This window comes from Triturus cristatus, chromosome 1_2 (genome assembly GCF_964204655.1).
Source record: "Triturus cristatus chromosome 1_2, aTriCri1.1, whole genome shotgun sequence".
Taxonomy (NCBI): domain Eukaryota; kingdom Metazoa; phylum Chordata; class Amphibia; order Caudata; family Salamandridae; genus Triturus; species Triturus cristatus.
This window is the reverse complement of record NC_140580.1, coordinates 467,719,055-467,736,293: the sequence shown is the minus strand read 5'-3', so window position 1 is coordinate 467,736,293 and position 17,239 is coordinate 467,719,055. Positions and strand designations below refer to the sequence as shown.

General features: G+C 49.0%; 1 protein-coding gene across 1 annotated transcript in view; it reads right to left on the bottom strand.

The window, feature by feature from the left end:
* The window catches only part of CFAP46 (cilia and flagella associated protein 46), a 1,240,276-nt gene that overhangs the window by 941,865 nt on the left and 281,172 nt on the right, over positions 1-17,239 (bottom strand). Inside the window, exon 7 of the mRNA XM_085606190.1 lies at positions 16,595-16,718. Within this exon, the coding sequence (XP_085462316.1) occupies positions 16,595-16,718 (124 nt within the window). The remainder of the gene's footprint in view (positions 1-16,594; positions 16,719-17,239) is intronic.

Sequence of the window (17,239 nt, the reverse complement as noted above, 5' to 3'; positions counted from 1 at the left end):
ACCTAGGGCCTATAAATTGAATGCTGTTAGTGGGCCTGCAACACTTGTTGTGCAGGCCCACTAATAGATCGAGTAGCCCATTAAACAGGTCTCAGGACTGCCTTTGCAGCTTGTGTGTGTAGTTTTAAACTGCCAATTTGACCTGGCAAAATCAACCTTTTGCCAGGCCCAAACTTTCCTTTTAATACCTGTAAGTCACCTCTAGGGTAGGCCCTGGACAGGCCAGAGGATAGGGTTCAGTGCATTTTGGAGTTACCTTATTACAATGAATAAGTTGCAACTTCCAAATGGGAACAGGTGAACTGTTCATGTTTGGTGTCTTTGGAATTGTAATGAAAAATCCTCTTTTTTGGCAAAGTCGGATTTTGGATTACAACTTTGAAAATGCCACTTTTAGAAATTTGCTGCGGCCACAAGTGATGGACGGCATGCCGAATAAATAAAACATTCGACCCCATTCAAGATATCTGGCTTGCTGTTCCACTGGATTGAAGCTAGCCTGGCTGATGAGGGGTGATACCCTGAAACCTGTCCCAGGATGCTGGTATCTGGTCCAGGGTGGACCCTGCTAGGCAGTTTGGGCTGGACTGGTCCCATAAGTAGTAGTGTCAAGACTGATTTGCATATGTCTGGTAACCCCTGTAGTAGTGTACAGACGGGGCATGGGCTTAAGGAAACCTTAACACTCCAAAGGGAATCTTCTAGACGTTTCTCTCACTTCAAAGCAGGCACCAGGTATAAATATTGGACTTCAGACAACAACTCTTCAGCCTTCACCCTGACAAAGATTGTGGTTGCTGCTTGAGTAGGGTTTCACTCTCCGTCAACGGGTAACCCAATTTCTTACAGATATATATATATATATATCCAACAAAAGACCCTTTGTGAAGAAAGCCAGAGTACACAGCGGGGAGCTTTCGAGAATGCTTTAATGACAGGTTGGTATAGCATGATGCATTTCGGCGTTTGCCTTCTTCAGATGCCGCTAGCTTGACCGGGAACACTCCTCCTTACACCCTTGATATTCTCAGGCCCTCCCAATCAGGGGAGGTCAGCTGGCTCCTCCTACCGATCATTCTCAGCTGCAGTTCGATGTTGGAGAACTACAGCTCCCATGATGCAGTGTTCTGGTGAGTACCATATGTGGAGCCATAGTGTTTGATCTTAAAATGAGAGCTGTAAATCCTGTCAAGGAGTGGGGATATTGTAGATGTGAAGAAATCCCGTAAATAACAGTCCAGCATTCTCTCGGTTCCCCAACGTTCCAGCCCCAACATCAAAGTCAAACCGGGCCATGAAACTGGGATACAGTGATCCCGCTTTCCCGTGAAGTCACGGGCTGTGCCTGACAGTGGCCGCTTGCCTGAATTGATTCTGCGGCAGTCCTGCGATATCCGATCCCTCAGGTAAACAACTGCATAGATGCCAACATTCGCAGGACGCTTTGCAGAACGGGTCCTCTTAACGTGCTGCTGGCAGGCACGTAAACTATCCAACAAAAGACCCCTTCGTGAAGAAAGCCAGAGGACACAGCGGGGAGCTTTTGAGAATGCTTTAATGACAGCTTGGTATGGCATGATGCATTTCCGCGTTTGCCTTCTTCAGATGCCGCTAGCTTGACCGGGAACACTCCTCCTCACACCCTTGATATTCTCAGGCCCTCACAATCAGGGGAGGTCGTCTGGCTCCTCCTACTGATCATTCTCAGCTGCAGTTCGATGCTGGAGAACTACAGCTCCCATGATGCAGTGTTCTGGTGAGTACCATATGTGGAGCCATAGTGTTTGATCTTAAAATGAGAGCTGTAAATCCTGGTAAGTCGCCAGTAGATAGTTATAGTTAGGACCTACTTTCCATAGGAAAAGCGTTTTTTCTTTTCCCAATAACTTTGGCGCTGGTTAACGAATCTTCGCGATATTTTCAAAATTTGTGGCCCGCTCCGGTCAGCTTCTATCCTGAAAGTTTTGGGGTGATCCGCAAAGTGGGAGCTAAGAAAAAATGGGGGTCCCAAAACCTGTTTTCTCAATGTTATTTCCCATAGGAAACTTTAGACACGACTTCAGCCCGAACTGCTGAATGGAATTACACCAAATTTGGCAAAAAGGTAGCCATTGGTTCAGAAAGAAACCTTTTTTTAAAAAAATGGTGTAAATCTGTTAAGTAGTTCCTGAGAAATTAAAAAAATAGAGGTCAAAAAATCAATTTCCCATAGGAAACTTTAGACATGGTTACAGCTGAAACTGCTGAACGGAATTACACCAAATTTGGCAAAGAGGTAGTGCTTGGTTCATAAAGCGACCTTTCTTTGAATGGTGTAAATCTGTTCAGTAGTTTTCAAGATATTAAAGGAAAAAAATCTTTATATATCTGGGCGGGACCTAAGTACACAAGCACGAGCTTGGCTCTAATTGGCTGCCAACACTTCAATACAGGAAGTGATGGCAGCCATCTTGGTGCAATGCTTTTTAGGTCTCGTCTAGCGACGCAGCGCATGCGCTCCCCACTACACAAACACCACTGCACTGCCCTAAACCCTAAAACACTACCTAAGCACGACCCCCTACACTGCACAAACACCACTGCACTGCCCTAAACCCTGAAACACTACCCCAGCACGACCCCCTACAATGCCAAAACACCACTGCACTGCCCTAAACCCTGAAACACTACCCCCAGCATGACCCCCTACACTGCCCGAACACCACTGCACTGCCCTAAACCCTGAAACACCACCTTCAGCACGACCCCTTACACTGCACGAACACCACTGCACTGCCCTAAACCCTGAAACACCGCCCCCAGCAAGACCCTCTACACTGCCCGAACACCACAGCCCTAAACCCTGAAACACCATCCCCAGCAAGACCCCCTACACTGCCCGAACACCACTGCCCTAAACCCTGAAACACCACCCAGCAAGAGCCCCTACACTGCCCGAACACCACTGCACTGCCCTAAACCCTGAAACACCACCCCCCAGCACGACCCCCTACACTGCCCAAACACCACTGCACTGCCCTAAACCCTGAAACACTAACCCCAGCACGACCCCCTACACTGCCCGAACACCACTGCACTGCCATAAACCCTGAAACACCACCCCCAGCAAGACCCCCTACACTGCCCGAACACCACTGCCCTAAACCCTTGAACACCACCCCCAGCAAGAGCCCCTACACAGCCCGAACACCACTGCACTGCCCTAAACCCTGAAACACCACCCCCAGCAAGACCCCCTACACTGCCCGAACACCACTGCCCTAAATCCTGAAACACCACCCCAGCAAGACCCCCTACACTGCCCGAACACCACTGCCCTAAATCCTGAAACACCACCCCAGCAAGACCCCCTACACTGCCCGAACACCACTGCCCTAAACCCTGAAACACCACGCCCAGCACGACCCCCTAGACTGCCCGAACACCACTGCTCTGCCAAAACCCTGAAACACCACCCCCAGCACAACCCCCTACACTGCCCAATCACTGCACTGCCCTAAAGCCTGAAACACCACCCCCAGCACGACCACCTACACTGCCCAATCACTGCACTGCCCTAAAGCCTGAAACACCAGCCCCAGCACGACCACCTACACTGCCCGAACAGCACCGCACTGTCCTGAACACTAAAACACCAGCCCCAGCACGACCCCCTACACTGCCAGAACACCACTGCACTGCCCTAAAGCCTGAAACACCAGCCCCAGCACGACCACCTACACTGTCCGAACAGCACTGCACTGTCCTGAACACTGAAACACCAGCCCCAGCACGACCCCCTACACTGCCCGAACACCACTGCACTGCCCTAAACCCTGAAACACCAGCCCCAGCACAACGCCCTACACTGCCCGAACACCACTGCACTGCCCTAAACCCTGAAACACCACCCCCAGCATGACCCCCTACAATTCCCCGAACACCACTGCACTGCCATAAACCCTGAAACACCAACCCCCCGCACGACCCCCTACACTGCCCGAACACCACTGCACTGCCATAAACCCTGAAACACCACCCCCGCACAACCCCCTACACTGCCCGAACACCACTGCACTGCCCTAAAGCCTGAAACACCACCCCCCGCACGACCCCCTACACTGCCCGAACACCACTGCACTGCCCTAAACCCTGAAACACCACCTCCCAGCAAGACCCCCTACACTGCCCGAACACTACTGCACTGCCCTGTACCCTGAAACACCACCCCCAGAAAGACCCCCTACACTGCCCGAACACCACTGCACTGCCCTGTCACTGAAACACCACCCCCAGAAAGACCCCCTACACTGCCCGAACACCACTGCACTGCCCTAAACCCTGAAACACCACCCCCAGCAAGACCCCCTACACTGCCCGAACACCACTGCACTGCGCTAAACCCTGAAACACCACCCCCAGCACGACCCCCTACACTGCCCGAACACCACTGCACTGCACTAAACCCTGAAACACCACCCCCAGCAAGACCCCCTACACTACCAAAACACCACTGCACTACCCTAAACCCTAAAACACTACCCCCAAAGACCACTGCACAACCCTAAACCCTAAAACACTACCCCATACACTACACAAACACCGCTGCACTACCCTAAACCCTAAAACACTACCCCCAGCACGACCCCCTACTCAAACACCACTGCACTACCCTAAACCCTAAAACACTACCCCAGCACGACCGCCTACACTACACAAACACCACTGCACTACCCTAAACCCTAAACACTACCCCCAGCAGTACCCCCTACACTACCCAAACATCACTGCACTACCCTAAACCCTAAAACACTACCCCCAGCAGTACCCCTACACTACCCAAACACCACTGCACTACCCTAATCCCTAAAACACTCCCCCAGCACGACTCCCTACACTACCCACACACCACTGCACTGCCCTAAACCCTAAATCTACCCCCAGCATGACCCCCTACACTACCCAAACACCACTTCCTTACCCTAAACCCTAAATCTACCCTCAGCATGACCCCCTACAATACCCAATACCCAAACACCACTGCACTACCCTAAACCCTAAAACACTACCCCCAGCATGACCCGCTACACTACCCAAACACCACTGCACTGCCCTAAATCCTGAAACACTACCCCCAGCATGACCCCCTACACTGCCTGAACACCACTGCACTGCCCTAAACCCTGAAACACTACCCCAGCACGACCCCCTACACTGCCCGAACACCACTGCCCTAAACCCTGAAACACCACCCCCAGCAAGAGCCCCTACACTGCCCGAACACCACTGCACTGCTCTAAACCCTGAAACACCACCCCCAGCACGACCCCCTACACTACCCGAACACCACTGCACTACCCTAAACCGTAAAACACCACCCACAGTACGACCCCCTACAATACCAAAACACCACTGCACTGCCCTAAACCCTGAAACACTACCCCCAGCACGGTCCCCTACACTGCCCGAACACCACTGCACTGCACTGCCCTAAAGCCTGAAACACCACCCCCAGCACGACCACCTACACTGCCCGATCACTGCACTGCCCTAAAGCCTGAAACACCACCCCCAGCACGACCCCCTACACTACCCAAACACCACTGCCCTAAACCCTGAAACACGAAAACCCAGCAAGACCCCCTACACTGCCTGAACACCACTGCCCTAAACCCTGAAACACCACCCCCAGCAAGAGCCCCTACACTGTCCGAACACCACTGCACTGCTCTAAACCCTGAAACACCACCCCCAGCACGACCCCCGACACTACCCGAACACCACTGCACTACCCTAAATCGTAAAACACCAGCCACAGTACGACCCCCTACACTACCAAAACACCACTGCACTGTCCTAAACCCTGAAACACTACCCCCAGCACGTCCCCCTACACTGCCCGAACACCACTGCACTGCACTGCCCTAAAGCCTGAAACACCACCCCCAGCACGACCACCTACACTGCCCGATCACTGCATTGCCCTAAAGCCTGAAACACCACCCCCAGCAAGAGCCCCTACACTGCCCGAACACCACTGCACTGCCCTAAAGCCTGAAACACCACCCCCAGCACGACACCCTACACTGCCCGAACACCACTGCACTAAACCCTGAAACACCACCCCAGCACGACCCCCTACACTGCCTGAACACCACTGCACTGCCCTAAACCCTGAAACACCAGCCCCAGCACAACCCCCTACACTGCCCGTACACCACTGCACTGCCCTGAACCCTGAAACACCAGCCCCAGCATGACCCCCTATACTGCCCGAACACCACTGCACTGAACACTGAAACACCAGCTTCAGCACAACCCCCTACACTGTCAGAACACCACTGCACTGCCCTGAACCCTGAAACACCAGCCCCAGCACGACCCCCTACACTGCCCAAACACCACTGCACTACCATAAACCCTGAAACACCAGCCGCAGCACGACCCCCTACACTGCCCAAACACCACTGCACTGCCTTAAACCCTGAAACACCCCCCAGCACAACCCCCTACACTGCCCGAAAACCACTGCCCTAATCCCTGAAACACCACCCCAGCACGACCCCCTACACTGCCCGAACACCACTGCACTGCCCTAAACCCTGAAACACCACCCCCAGCAAGACTCCCTACACTGCCCGAACACCACTGCACTGCCCTAAACCCTGAAACACCACCCCCTGCAAGACCCCCTACACTGCCCGAACACCACTGCACTGCGCTAAACCCTGAAACACCACCCCCTGCACGACCCCTTACACTGCCCAAACACCACTGCACTATCCTAAACCCTAAAACACTACCCCAGCATGACCGCCTACACTACACAAACACCACTGCACTACCCTAAACCCTAAACACTACCCCCAGCACGACCCCCTACACTACCCAAACACCATTGCGCTACCCTAAACCCTAAAACACTACCCCCAGCAGTACCTCCTACACTACCCAAACACCACTGCACTACCCTAAACCCTTAAACACTACCCCCAGCACGACACCCTACACTACCTAAACACCGCTGCACTACCCTAAAACACTCCCCCAGCATGACTCCCTACACTACCCAAACACCACTGCACTACCCTAAACCCTAAATCTACCCCCAGCACAACCCCCTACACTACCCAAATACCACTGCACTACCCTAAACCCTAAATCTACCCCCAGCACGACCCCCTACACTACCCAAACACCACTTCACTACCCTAAACCCTAAATCTACCCTCAGCACAACCACCTACAATACCCAAACACCACTGCACTACCCTAAACCCTAAAACACTAGCCGCAGCATGACCCCCTACACTACCCAAACACCACTGCACTACCGTAAACCCTAAAACACTACACCAGCACGATCCCCTACACTACCCAAACACCACTGCACTACCCTAAACCCTAAAACACTACCCCCAGCATGACCCCCTACACTAACCAAACACCACTGCATTACCCTAAACCCTAAAACACTACCCCCAGCACGCTCCCCTACACTACACAAATACCACTGCACTGCCCTAAACCCTAAAACACTACCCCCAGCACGACCCCCTACACTACACAAACACCACTGCACTTCCCTAAACCCTAAATCTACCCCCAGCACGACCCCCTACACTACCCAAACCACTTCACTACCCTAAACCCTAAATCTACCGTCAGCACGGCCCCCTACAATACCCAAACACCACTGCACTACCCTAAACCCTAAAACACTACCCCCAGCATGGCCCCCTACACTACACCAACACCACTGCACTACCCTAAACCCTAAAACACTACCCTCAGCATGACCCACTACACTACCCAAACACCACTGCACTACCTTAAACCTTAGAAAAGTAACCACCACCCCATACCCAATCCCCCTTACCTCTCACTCCTCGTGGTTCCTCTCTCCTCGTGGTCCCTGCTCCATTTCGTCTCTGTGGGGCGCTGCACGTCATTATGAGGAAATGGAACAGCCTCCGTTTCCTTACAATGACATGGATCGTCTAATTTTTTTTTTAGAACTCATGGTCATTTACCATACATACCTTTACAACAAAATTCGTTGTAAAGGCATGCGTGGTAAATGACCATGCGTTCTAAAAAAATGCGTAGTAATGACTTCGCGATGTACAACGCATGCGTGGTAATGCATGCATTGTAATGGTATCGCGAAGTAAAAAAGTCGTTGTAACGGCTGTTTACCGATCAAAGCTGGCCCCTGTTTTTCAGTGAGTTGTTTATTTGATAAATTAGGAGGAAGGAATGTGTTTTTCTTACCGAAAAGTGCATTCCCGGCTGTTGCATTGTGAAAGTGTCCGCGTGGCCTGGTTTCACTTCCGGTGAGAGAGTGGAAGAGTCTGTTTGGATCTAAAGGGGTTCTGCTGTTGGACGGGGCCGGCGTGACACGTCATCAGAAAACACAGCTAATGGAAAGCGTTGTCCCCGAAGTGTGGAGCAGTGCCATGAGAGGTTAACGAGTGAGCGATCCACCGCAGTATGACCGTACCGTGTGACCCATGTGCCGCCTCCAGTGTACGGAAGGCAGAAGCGGCATCCATCGCAGGTCCTGTTGAAGACCATTGTAGCACCAATTCTACATTTTGGAACTAGGGCATTTTAACCTTGTTGTTCCTGCCAGATACAAAGAGAAGATCCTGTGTTATACAGTGCCCTCGTTACCTTTTCTGTGGGTAGTGGTGCTTGTCACTTCGCTGCCCCACCGGTGCACTCGACTGGGCTCCCCACCTCGTGTGCCATCTGCAGGGCCTCCTCCCTCGGATCACTGGTTTCGGTTTCTGGAGTGGCAACATAAACAGTTGCTCCCAAAGGACTAGCCTGAACACTTAGGTGAATATCCCCTGCGCCAGCACACCGCAAAAAATTTTTCCTAGCTCTCCCACGTCGACGACGATGTCATATTAGCACAGCTCTGCTCGCAGCACCGTATGACATTATAGGAGCCATAAGAGGACCTCATCGGCGTGCTGACGTCAGTTCCACCCATTTTTTCCGGGCCACCGAGGTAAACAGGTGGACCGACACATTTTCACATGTATACATAGTATAGTAAATATACATATATATATATATATATATATATACACAAATGCATAACAAATAAAGGCATAAAGAAATAGCAACAGATCAAGCATTTCTCACTATTAAAACATAAGCATGATTAAGACATATTAAAAACATTCATGCCAAACAATAAACTGGCACATGCATCAAGCCAAAATCCAGTTGGTAAAATACCGAATCGCTAAAATCACCCGTTAGCGAGTAAAATAAACCGAATCCCAATGCATCAACCCAAAATGTGAGCAAATAACTAATCGCTAAATGAAATCCGGTAAAATACCGAATCGCAAATAACCAACATGCAAAAATACCGAATCCCTAAATACCGAATTAGCAATCACCGAAATCACTAATAGCTCCCGGCAAGTGCCAATGGCTAATAACGAATCGCAACCCAATGCAACAACAGTCGCAAATACCGAAAATCCCAAAAATCGCTATTTAGCATGAGCTAAATAAGGGGAATCAGAACCTGGAGGTAAAGTTAAAAAAAAGTCATGTGAATAAAAAAAAAAAAATTAAACATGTGCAACTGATTGTGTTAATCACCAAACCCTTAAATGTGGCCAAGGAGACCCTGTTGGCTACCACAAAATGGCAGCCCTCTACGTGCTTGCAAGGAGGATGCGTATCAATGCGGCAGGACAGCGCAGGAGAAGGGTCCAGGAGAGAGTTTTCAGACTGCGCATCACCTTGCTCGGGCAGAATGAGGACAAGGTGTACGAGAAGTATCGACTGAATCGTGCCCTGATCATGCGCCTCATTGCAGACCTGGAACCATTACTGCAGTACCAGACACACCGGACCAATGCAATCCCTGCGCACGTCCAGGTCCTATGCAGCCTGCACCTACTGGTCTCAGGAAGTTTCCAGGGGGTAATTGCGGTAGCCGGAGGCGTATCGCAAAGTGCACTCTCACGCTTCTTCAAGAAATTCCTAGATGCCATGCTGACAATGCTACACACCCACATCAGCTTCCCCACAACCCCACAGCAGTTGGACCGCAACAAACAGGCATTCTACCAGGTGGCACAATTCCCCCATGTAATTGGATGCAACGACTGTACGCATATCCCCATATGTCCACCCGCAGCAAATGAGTACATATTCCGTAACCGCAAGTCATACCACTCAATCAACGTGCAGGTTGTGTGCGATGCCAATCACATCATAACGGACCTAGTGGCACAATTTCCGGGGAGCACACACGACTCCTACATATTCCGCCACAGTGGAATCCACAGGCGTCTACTCAACTGAGAATTTGGAGAGGGACTCCTGCTTGGTACGTACAAATTCCGCTTCCCCACATGAACACCACACATGTATGAACATCACCATTGCTAAGTCTTTGCTTCTATCTTCTAGGTGACAGTGCTTACGCCCTGCGTGAATATATACTCATCCCATACATCAATCCAGCAACCCCACAGGAACAACGCTACAATGCAGCACACATAAGCACTAGGAATGTCATAGAGAGGACATTTGGGATTCTGAAGAGTCACTTTAGAATCCTACATAAGACTGGCGGCGCCTTGCTATACAAACCTGAAACCTGCTGCAGGATTATTGCTGTATGTGCAATGCTGCACAACATTGCGACCAGAAGGGGGATACCCATAGAGGTGGACAGGAATGACGACCACCGGGATGACCAACCACCCGCCCAACACCGACAGGCACACATCCCTAACACAGCAGAGGGCCATAGGAGGCGGACATACATCATGCAACATCATTTCTGAATCAGGTGAGAATGATACATTACTATTTTGTTGGGGGTGCAACTGTTTAATGCACAGTAGCACTGCGGTATGTGCAACCAAACAAGCGATGTAAATAATGCTCCACATGACAAAAGTTATTACAAATGTGCGTTAAAGTCACGGCTGTGCAGCCTCAGGGAGGTGAGGACCATGGTTGCCCCACCACGGTCAGGTATGGCTGTAAATCTGTCTAGTGGCGCTTGCCACGCACACCAAGCCTCCGCTCAGGTGTCTCCGATGCCTCACCACGGCCTGTCCCCGTGGAGGCCCGCGAACTGCGGCGCCTGGTGCTGGCCTCTGCCACTGACACACTGCTGACACTCGAGGCAGCCTCACTGCCGTCTTCCCCTCCCAATGCACCAGTACTGAATGTGCCGCTCTGTAGGTGTTCGACAGCAGCGGTCATCTGCCCTAGTGCCTTGGCAACATCCCCGCAAAAGTGCCCAAGGTCCACCTGCAAGGACACCGAGCAGCGTGCCAACACTGCGGTGCTGTTGCTGAGACGTGTGATGGTCTTTGTAGAGGCCGCGGACCGCACCAATTGCTGACGGTGCCTCCTCCTCTCGCACTCATGGCCCTCCCTCATGGCACGGGTGAGCTCATGGATGTCCTCCCTGAGGTGCCCATTGCCCTCTGCCACCACAGTGGTCATGTCCCTAACCGCTGCAGTCATGGCACGCATTTCCCTTGCAAGGCGCACGATATTTGAGCTTATTGTTGCCATGTGTCGTCCCTGCAGGCGCTGTACATGCAGCATCCTCTCCTCGATGGCAGAAGTTTGTGGGAGATCAAGGTCGCCTGAGGAGACAGAACTTGGCCGAGCCCTGCACCGCTGTGGCAGTCTGCCGCGTCCAGGTGGTGCAGCAGGCGGTGTGATGGTGCACAGACTTTGTCCCAATTGTGTGGAGGGTGTTCCCATCACCTGCAAGTGCGCAACTTGGGACCTGCGCCTCGGCGCTTTAGTGGCTGTTGTAGCTGCAGCTGGTGTGGCTGGTGCTGGTGCTGGTGGTGCTGGTGCTGGTGGTGCTGGTGGTGGTGGGGGTGGTGGTGGTGGGGGTGGTGGTGGGGTGGCAGGTGGAGGTGATGTATGCGCATCCTGCGCTGTCTCCATGTCGGAATCCACAGGTGTCTCGGATATAATCAACTGCCCGCTGTCGTCCGATTCCCCAGGAGATGCATCTGTGTGTGAAACAGTGCATGGTTAGTGGGATAGTTACACCTGCGTAGTGTCGTACACATACATGTCCCTCTGTGATCCACTAAATAAACAGTCTATGTTCAACTTATGTGGTGATTCGTAATTGTATTTACGCCTGTACATGCACACTGGGCAGACTAGACTACAACTCCCATGATGCACTAGTGTTAACAGTAAAGCTGTGTGGGCCAAAGCTGCATGCACACTCTGATCCTGCTGGGGGCATGGGAATGGATTTACGCTATGCTGGGTATGGGCACAGGCATGCATCTTACCTTGGGCACTTGTGGCTGCGCCGGAGGTGTCCATCTGGGTCACTCCCACGATGGCTTCACGCTCGATTGTCCCTTCCACCAGCTCCTCCAGGGCAGTGTTGGCTTGGACCGTCGAAGGGCCGCCTCCGGTTCTGGTCGCCTCCCGGAGCCTCTCCGCAATCCTCTCCTTAGCACGCTTCCGCAGGTCGTACCATCTTTTCTTGAGGTCGTCAATGCTGCGGGGCGTCACACCAACAGCATTCACCCTCTCCCGGATGCGCTGCCATATGCGCCGTTTCTCCCCCTCAGGCACCTTGAGGGACAGCTTACCAAAAAGGCGATCGTGCTTGCTGCTGACTCCCTCTATCAGGTGCTCCAGCTCCCTGTCGGAGAACTTGCGCTTGCGCTTGCGTGCAGCCTCAGCGCTGGATGGTGCTTCCTTCTCCATGGTTCTTTGGTTTGGCGGATAGCTCAGTCGGTGTGGCTTCAATCTGCACAGGCAGTCTTCACTCACAGCTCCTGTTTGCTCCTCTGTCGAGGCAATGAGGGTGGGGCTGCAGTATTTCCTGGTTGGTGATGTCATCTACACGTTCCCGGAGCGACGCGGTCATTTGCGATTTCGCTAATACCGAATTCGCTATTAGCTAATTCGGTATTACCGAACTCGCTATTAGCTAATCGGAGTTTGCATGCCCCGCTATTGATTATTCGGTAAAAATAGCGATTTTTAAGGAATCGCTAAAATTTACCGAATCTGTTGATGCATGCCCAAAAGCGATTCCTTAATAACGATTCCTTATTTCTCGCTATTAAGGAATCGCTTTTTGTTTGGTTGATGCATGTGCACCAAAAGCATCTTTTTGGTTGAAACAGGTGGACAACGGGGAGGCGGGTGGGACAGTGAGCAATCCACAGGCAGATAGTGTTTCCACCAGAAAACTTGCTCTTCTGATGGATACTTCTGCCTGTTGATTCCTCACCTTTTGAATAGAATCCTCAAGCCGTACCTCACCCAGAGGAGGGTGTCCGCCTGACTAGACCAAAAAATCTTGCAAAACAGATCAAGCAAAATGGCCATCCCTTCTTACCTCCGAATCCAATAATAATCGAATAATTTTTTGTCAAAATTATATTGAAAATAATACTTTAAAAATACTTTTAATAATAAATTTAGACAAACAACTAACCCCTTGGCTGCGGCAGGAATTCCGCCGCAGCGCTGGGGGGGGTTTGGGGGCAGCGCGGTGGCGCTGTGCTCATGACGGAGCCACTCCGTCATGAGCCACGGTTGAGCTGTGCTCATGACGGAGTGGTTCCGTCATGACTCCGCCCACTGCGCTAATCGCCCGCACAGGCGGGGAATCAGCGCAGCGTGGGAGGAGCAGCGGCCAACGGCCGCAGCATGACGGAACCACTCCATCATGAGCACACGGCACCCGTGGCTCATGACGGAGTGGTTCCGTCATGAGCGCTGAAGGGGTTAAAGGAAAACTTTTATTTATAATTAATTGAAAGATATTTCATACTTTAGAAATTACGCCAAAGTCGCGACCCCAGCGCGACTTTTCAAAATGGCTACCGGAATGCGCGCAGCCATCGTGTAGGGTGCGCGAAGGGTGGGTGACTTCTGTATAGTATTTAAAACAAAAAAGAATGAATATAGTTTTCCTAACTAAAAATTATTCACAATTTTTTTTAATATATATATAAATTTAAAAACCATAGGATTGAGGTACATTAGACTTACACATTTTCATTTAAAAAACCTTTGAAATTCACTGGAAAAACCATAGGTTTCAGGCACGTTATAGTTAGAAATTAGCATTTAAATAACCATAGAAATTAACTGAAAAAACCATAGGTTTCAGGAACGTTATAGTTAGTTGGACATTTCCCTCGCACAAAACCATAGATATTCCGGCGTTAAAGTTAGTTCAGCTAACTATAACTCGTGCCCCCGCAATGCACTGCTGATGACATCACATATTACATCATTCATGACATGGTCAGTGACATCACTGATGACGTCACTGTACATATGATGTAATATGTGATGTCATCAGCAGTGCATTGCGGGGGTGCGAGTTATAGTTAGCCGAACTAACTATAATCCTGGAATTTCTATGGTTTTGTATGAGTGAAATGTCCAACTAACTATAGCATTCCTAAAACCTATGGTTTTATCAGTTAATTTCTATGTTTTTTTTAAATGCTAATTTCTAACTATAACGTGCCTAAAAGCTATGGTTTTTTCAGTGTGTGTGTATATATATATATATATATATATATATATATATATATATATATATATATGATTCCAAAGGGTGCTCAGATACGAGGCCGCACTCAGCTGTCAGGTTGATTCATAACCACTTTATTTGTAAAGCATGCAGCTTCCCATCTCATAGTTCTCACAATGCATGCTGGGTCAAGCTTTGCATATTTTTAACCCTCCAGTGGGTTTGATTCTTGCATGTTTAATCCGTGATATATTTTTCAGCCCTCCAGTGGGCCCCAGATGAAGCTCTCCATGCTTTAAATTCTTTTCCCTGCAGCGCCGATACAGAAAGGATTTTTATCCCTCATACGGACCTTCAGTTGCTTATCAGGCGGTGCGTAGCCCCCATGGCCGGAGCCACCGTGATATCAATGATTCCAAAGAGTGCTCAGATACGAGGCCACACTCAGCTGTCAGGTTGATTCATAACCACTTTATTTGTAAAGCATGCAGCTTCCCATCTTGTCGTAGAATCCCTCAGCCTTACGTGTTTCGAAGCCTTTTGCTTCTCTTCAGAGGCTAACGTCAGGAACCAGGATATATTGCCTGCATGTCCCCTCTGCATGCTCTTCAATCGCTTTTATTGGCCTCCGGTTTGCCGTTTCAATTACATAGTTCTCACAATGCATGCTGGGGCATGTAGTTAGTTTAGCTTATTTTTAACCCTCCAGTGGGTTTAATTCTTGCGTGTTTAATCCAGGATATATTTTTCAGCCCTCCAGTTGGCCCCAGATAAAACTCTGCATGCTTGAAATTCTTTTCCCTACAGAGCCGATACATATATATAATTATTTTTTCAGCGGGACCTACACAAACCCACCTTTTTTGTATTCTATTTAGGGGTAACCCTTCCAAACCATCCCTTTTTATAAAAAAAAAAAACCTCTTACCTCCCTTTATCTCTGCTTACTCCTTTGCACTTTGGCAAACTGAAATCAATGCATATTTGATGAATAAAACAGCCTATAAATTCTAAAAGATGTTCTCAACAAATAAGTAAATGTGACACAGAGGCAAACGTTGGTTCAGAAAACCACATACTGTAGGGCAACATTCTTAAAAGAAGAGACCATTTTTACAGCTTCCTCATCACTATACCGACATTTGGCCAAAATATAAGTTACGGAAATTGGTCACAACAAACAAAGTTTAATTATTGCTAGTTGTATGCTTTAATCTCTGAGCAATACCAGGAAACACAAGCTTCAACTCTGCTGGTTTCAAGTTGTCTTACAAGAAAAAGCAAAAAAAAGTACCACCTTCCGAGCACGATTAGTGAGGAAGAACACTACTCAGGAAATCAATCAGTACGTGGTCCATGCTCCATGGAAGAAAAGAAACACACAGAGATAATGTGAAACCCAAGTGAAGCAGACATGTGCTCACCAATGAAAAGGGAGAAAATACTATTTACAATGAAGACAACCAATGGTAATTAATGCAGGGTTAAAAGCTTCTATTTAGAGTCTGTTTTCTTAGATTGTTTGAACCAACCGCGCATGCGCTCTATCAGGTGGGACATAAAAAGTCATGTTGAGCGTGTGAATGCTGTACAACTAGGAAGTGCCGCTCACAAACCATTCTTTTGAAGGTGACTGGACAGGCCTCTCTGCATCTTATAACACAACATTTATTCACCGAAACTACCCATCACTAAGTCATATTGAGTTAGTACTTGTTGTGTCAAAGCTATCTTCCCCCAGTTTAAGCCACTTTTTCATCCAAGTACATTCTTGTATTTTGCAGAATGAACCGAGGAAACTCAAAGGCTGTTTGAATAAAATGCGCATGCGTTTATTCCCCTTACTGACACTTCCTTTTAACAAATGAAGTTTAATTCTGTAAAACAAACATCATTAGATGCCCACTGGTTGATACAAATGTGATTTAGGAGTGAACACGGTAGGCTACTCTCGCTGAGTAAAGTGGGTGGAGCCTGACAAAGAAGTATGATTAGGATTTTAAAATCATATTTCTTTATCCAGGACAGTTACACTATGGATATTCAGTAACACATCACAAATAAAAACATATTTACCATCAAGGTGAAAAGCTGCGGGTATTTATGAGGAGCGTTTTCTTTAATATATGTTGATGTTGCCTCTGCATGCGCAGCGGCTTCCTTCAGTTTTCGGGCCTCCAACAAACATTCAAGAAATTCTCTGCAAAGGAAAAAAGAACAATGCATTAAACATGAATAATTTCCACACTTTGTTTCAATCTTGTACAGGATTCGCCACAGCAGTCCAATATACAAAGTTTGTAAGCATCTGAAAGGGGGACCGTTAATTCCTCTCTATGGGGCTGGAGTATCTCAAACACCACTGTCATGAGAATGAGGGCTTTAATGAATGTAGCACAGCACAGCGGATTTAAAGGTCAAATGTCTTGCTAGGTAGCAAGTTCAAATGTGAATGCTTTCTTAATTTATTTATCCGGTCATTGCTTTAAACGTGCACGTGCTCCAGATTTAGATACTGGTTATTGGACGAACTGAAATTAATACATACAAATGGTTCAGTGCATATGGTTTTTAAGTCACACAAAAGGTAGTAAAATAAATATCTTCAGAACAAATAAAAGTCTTGATTCTGTTAAGAGACCTGTACTATTTTTCTCATTATATATTACTTATGTTAAAATCACAAAGAACGAAGACTCTAAATCCCATGATCCCATGCGT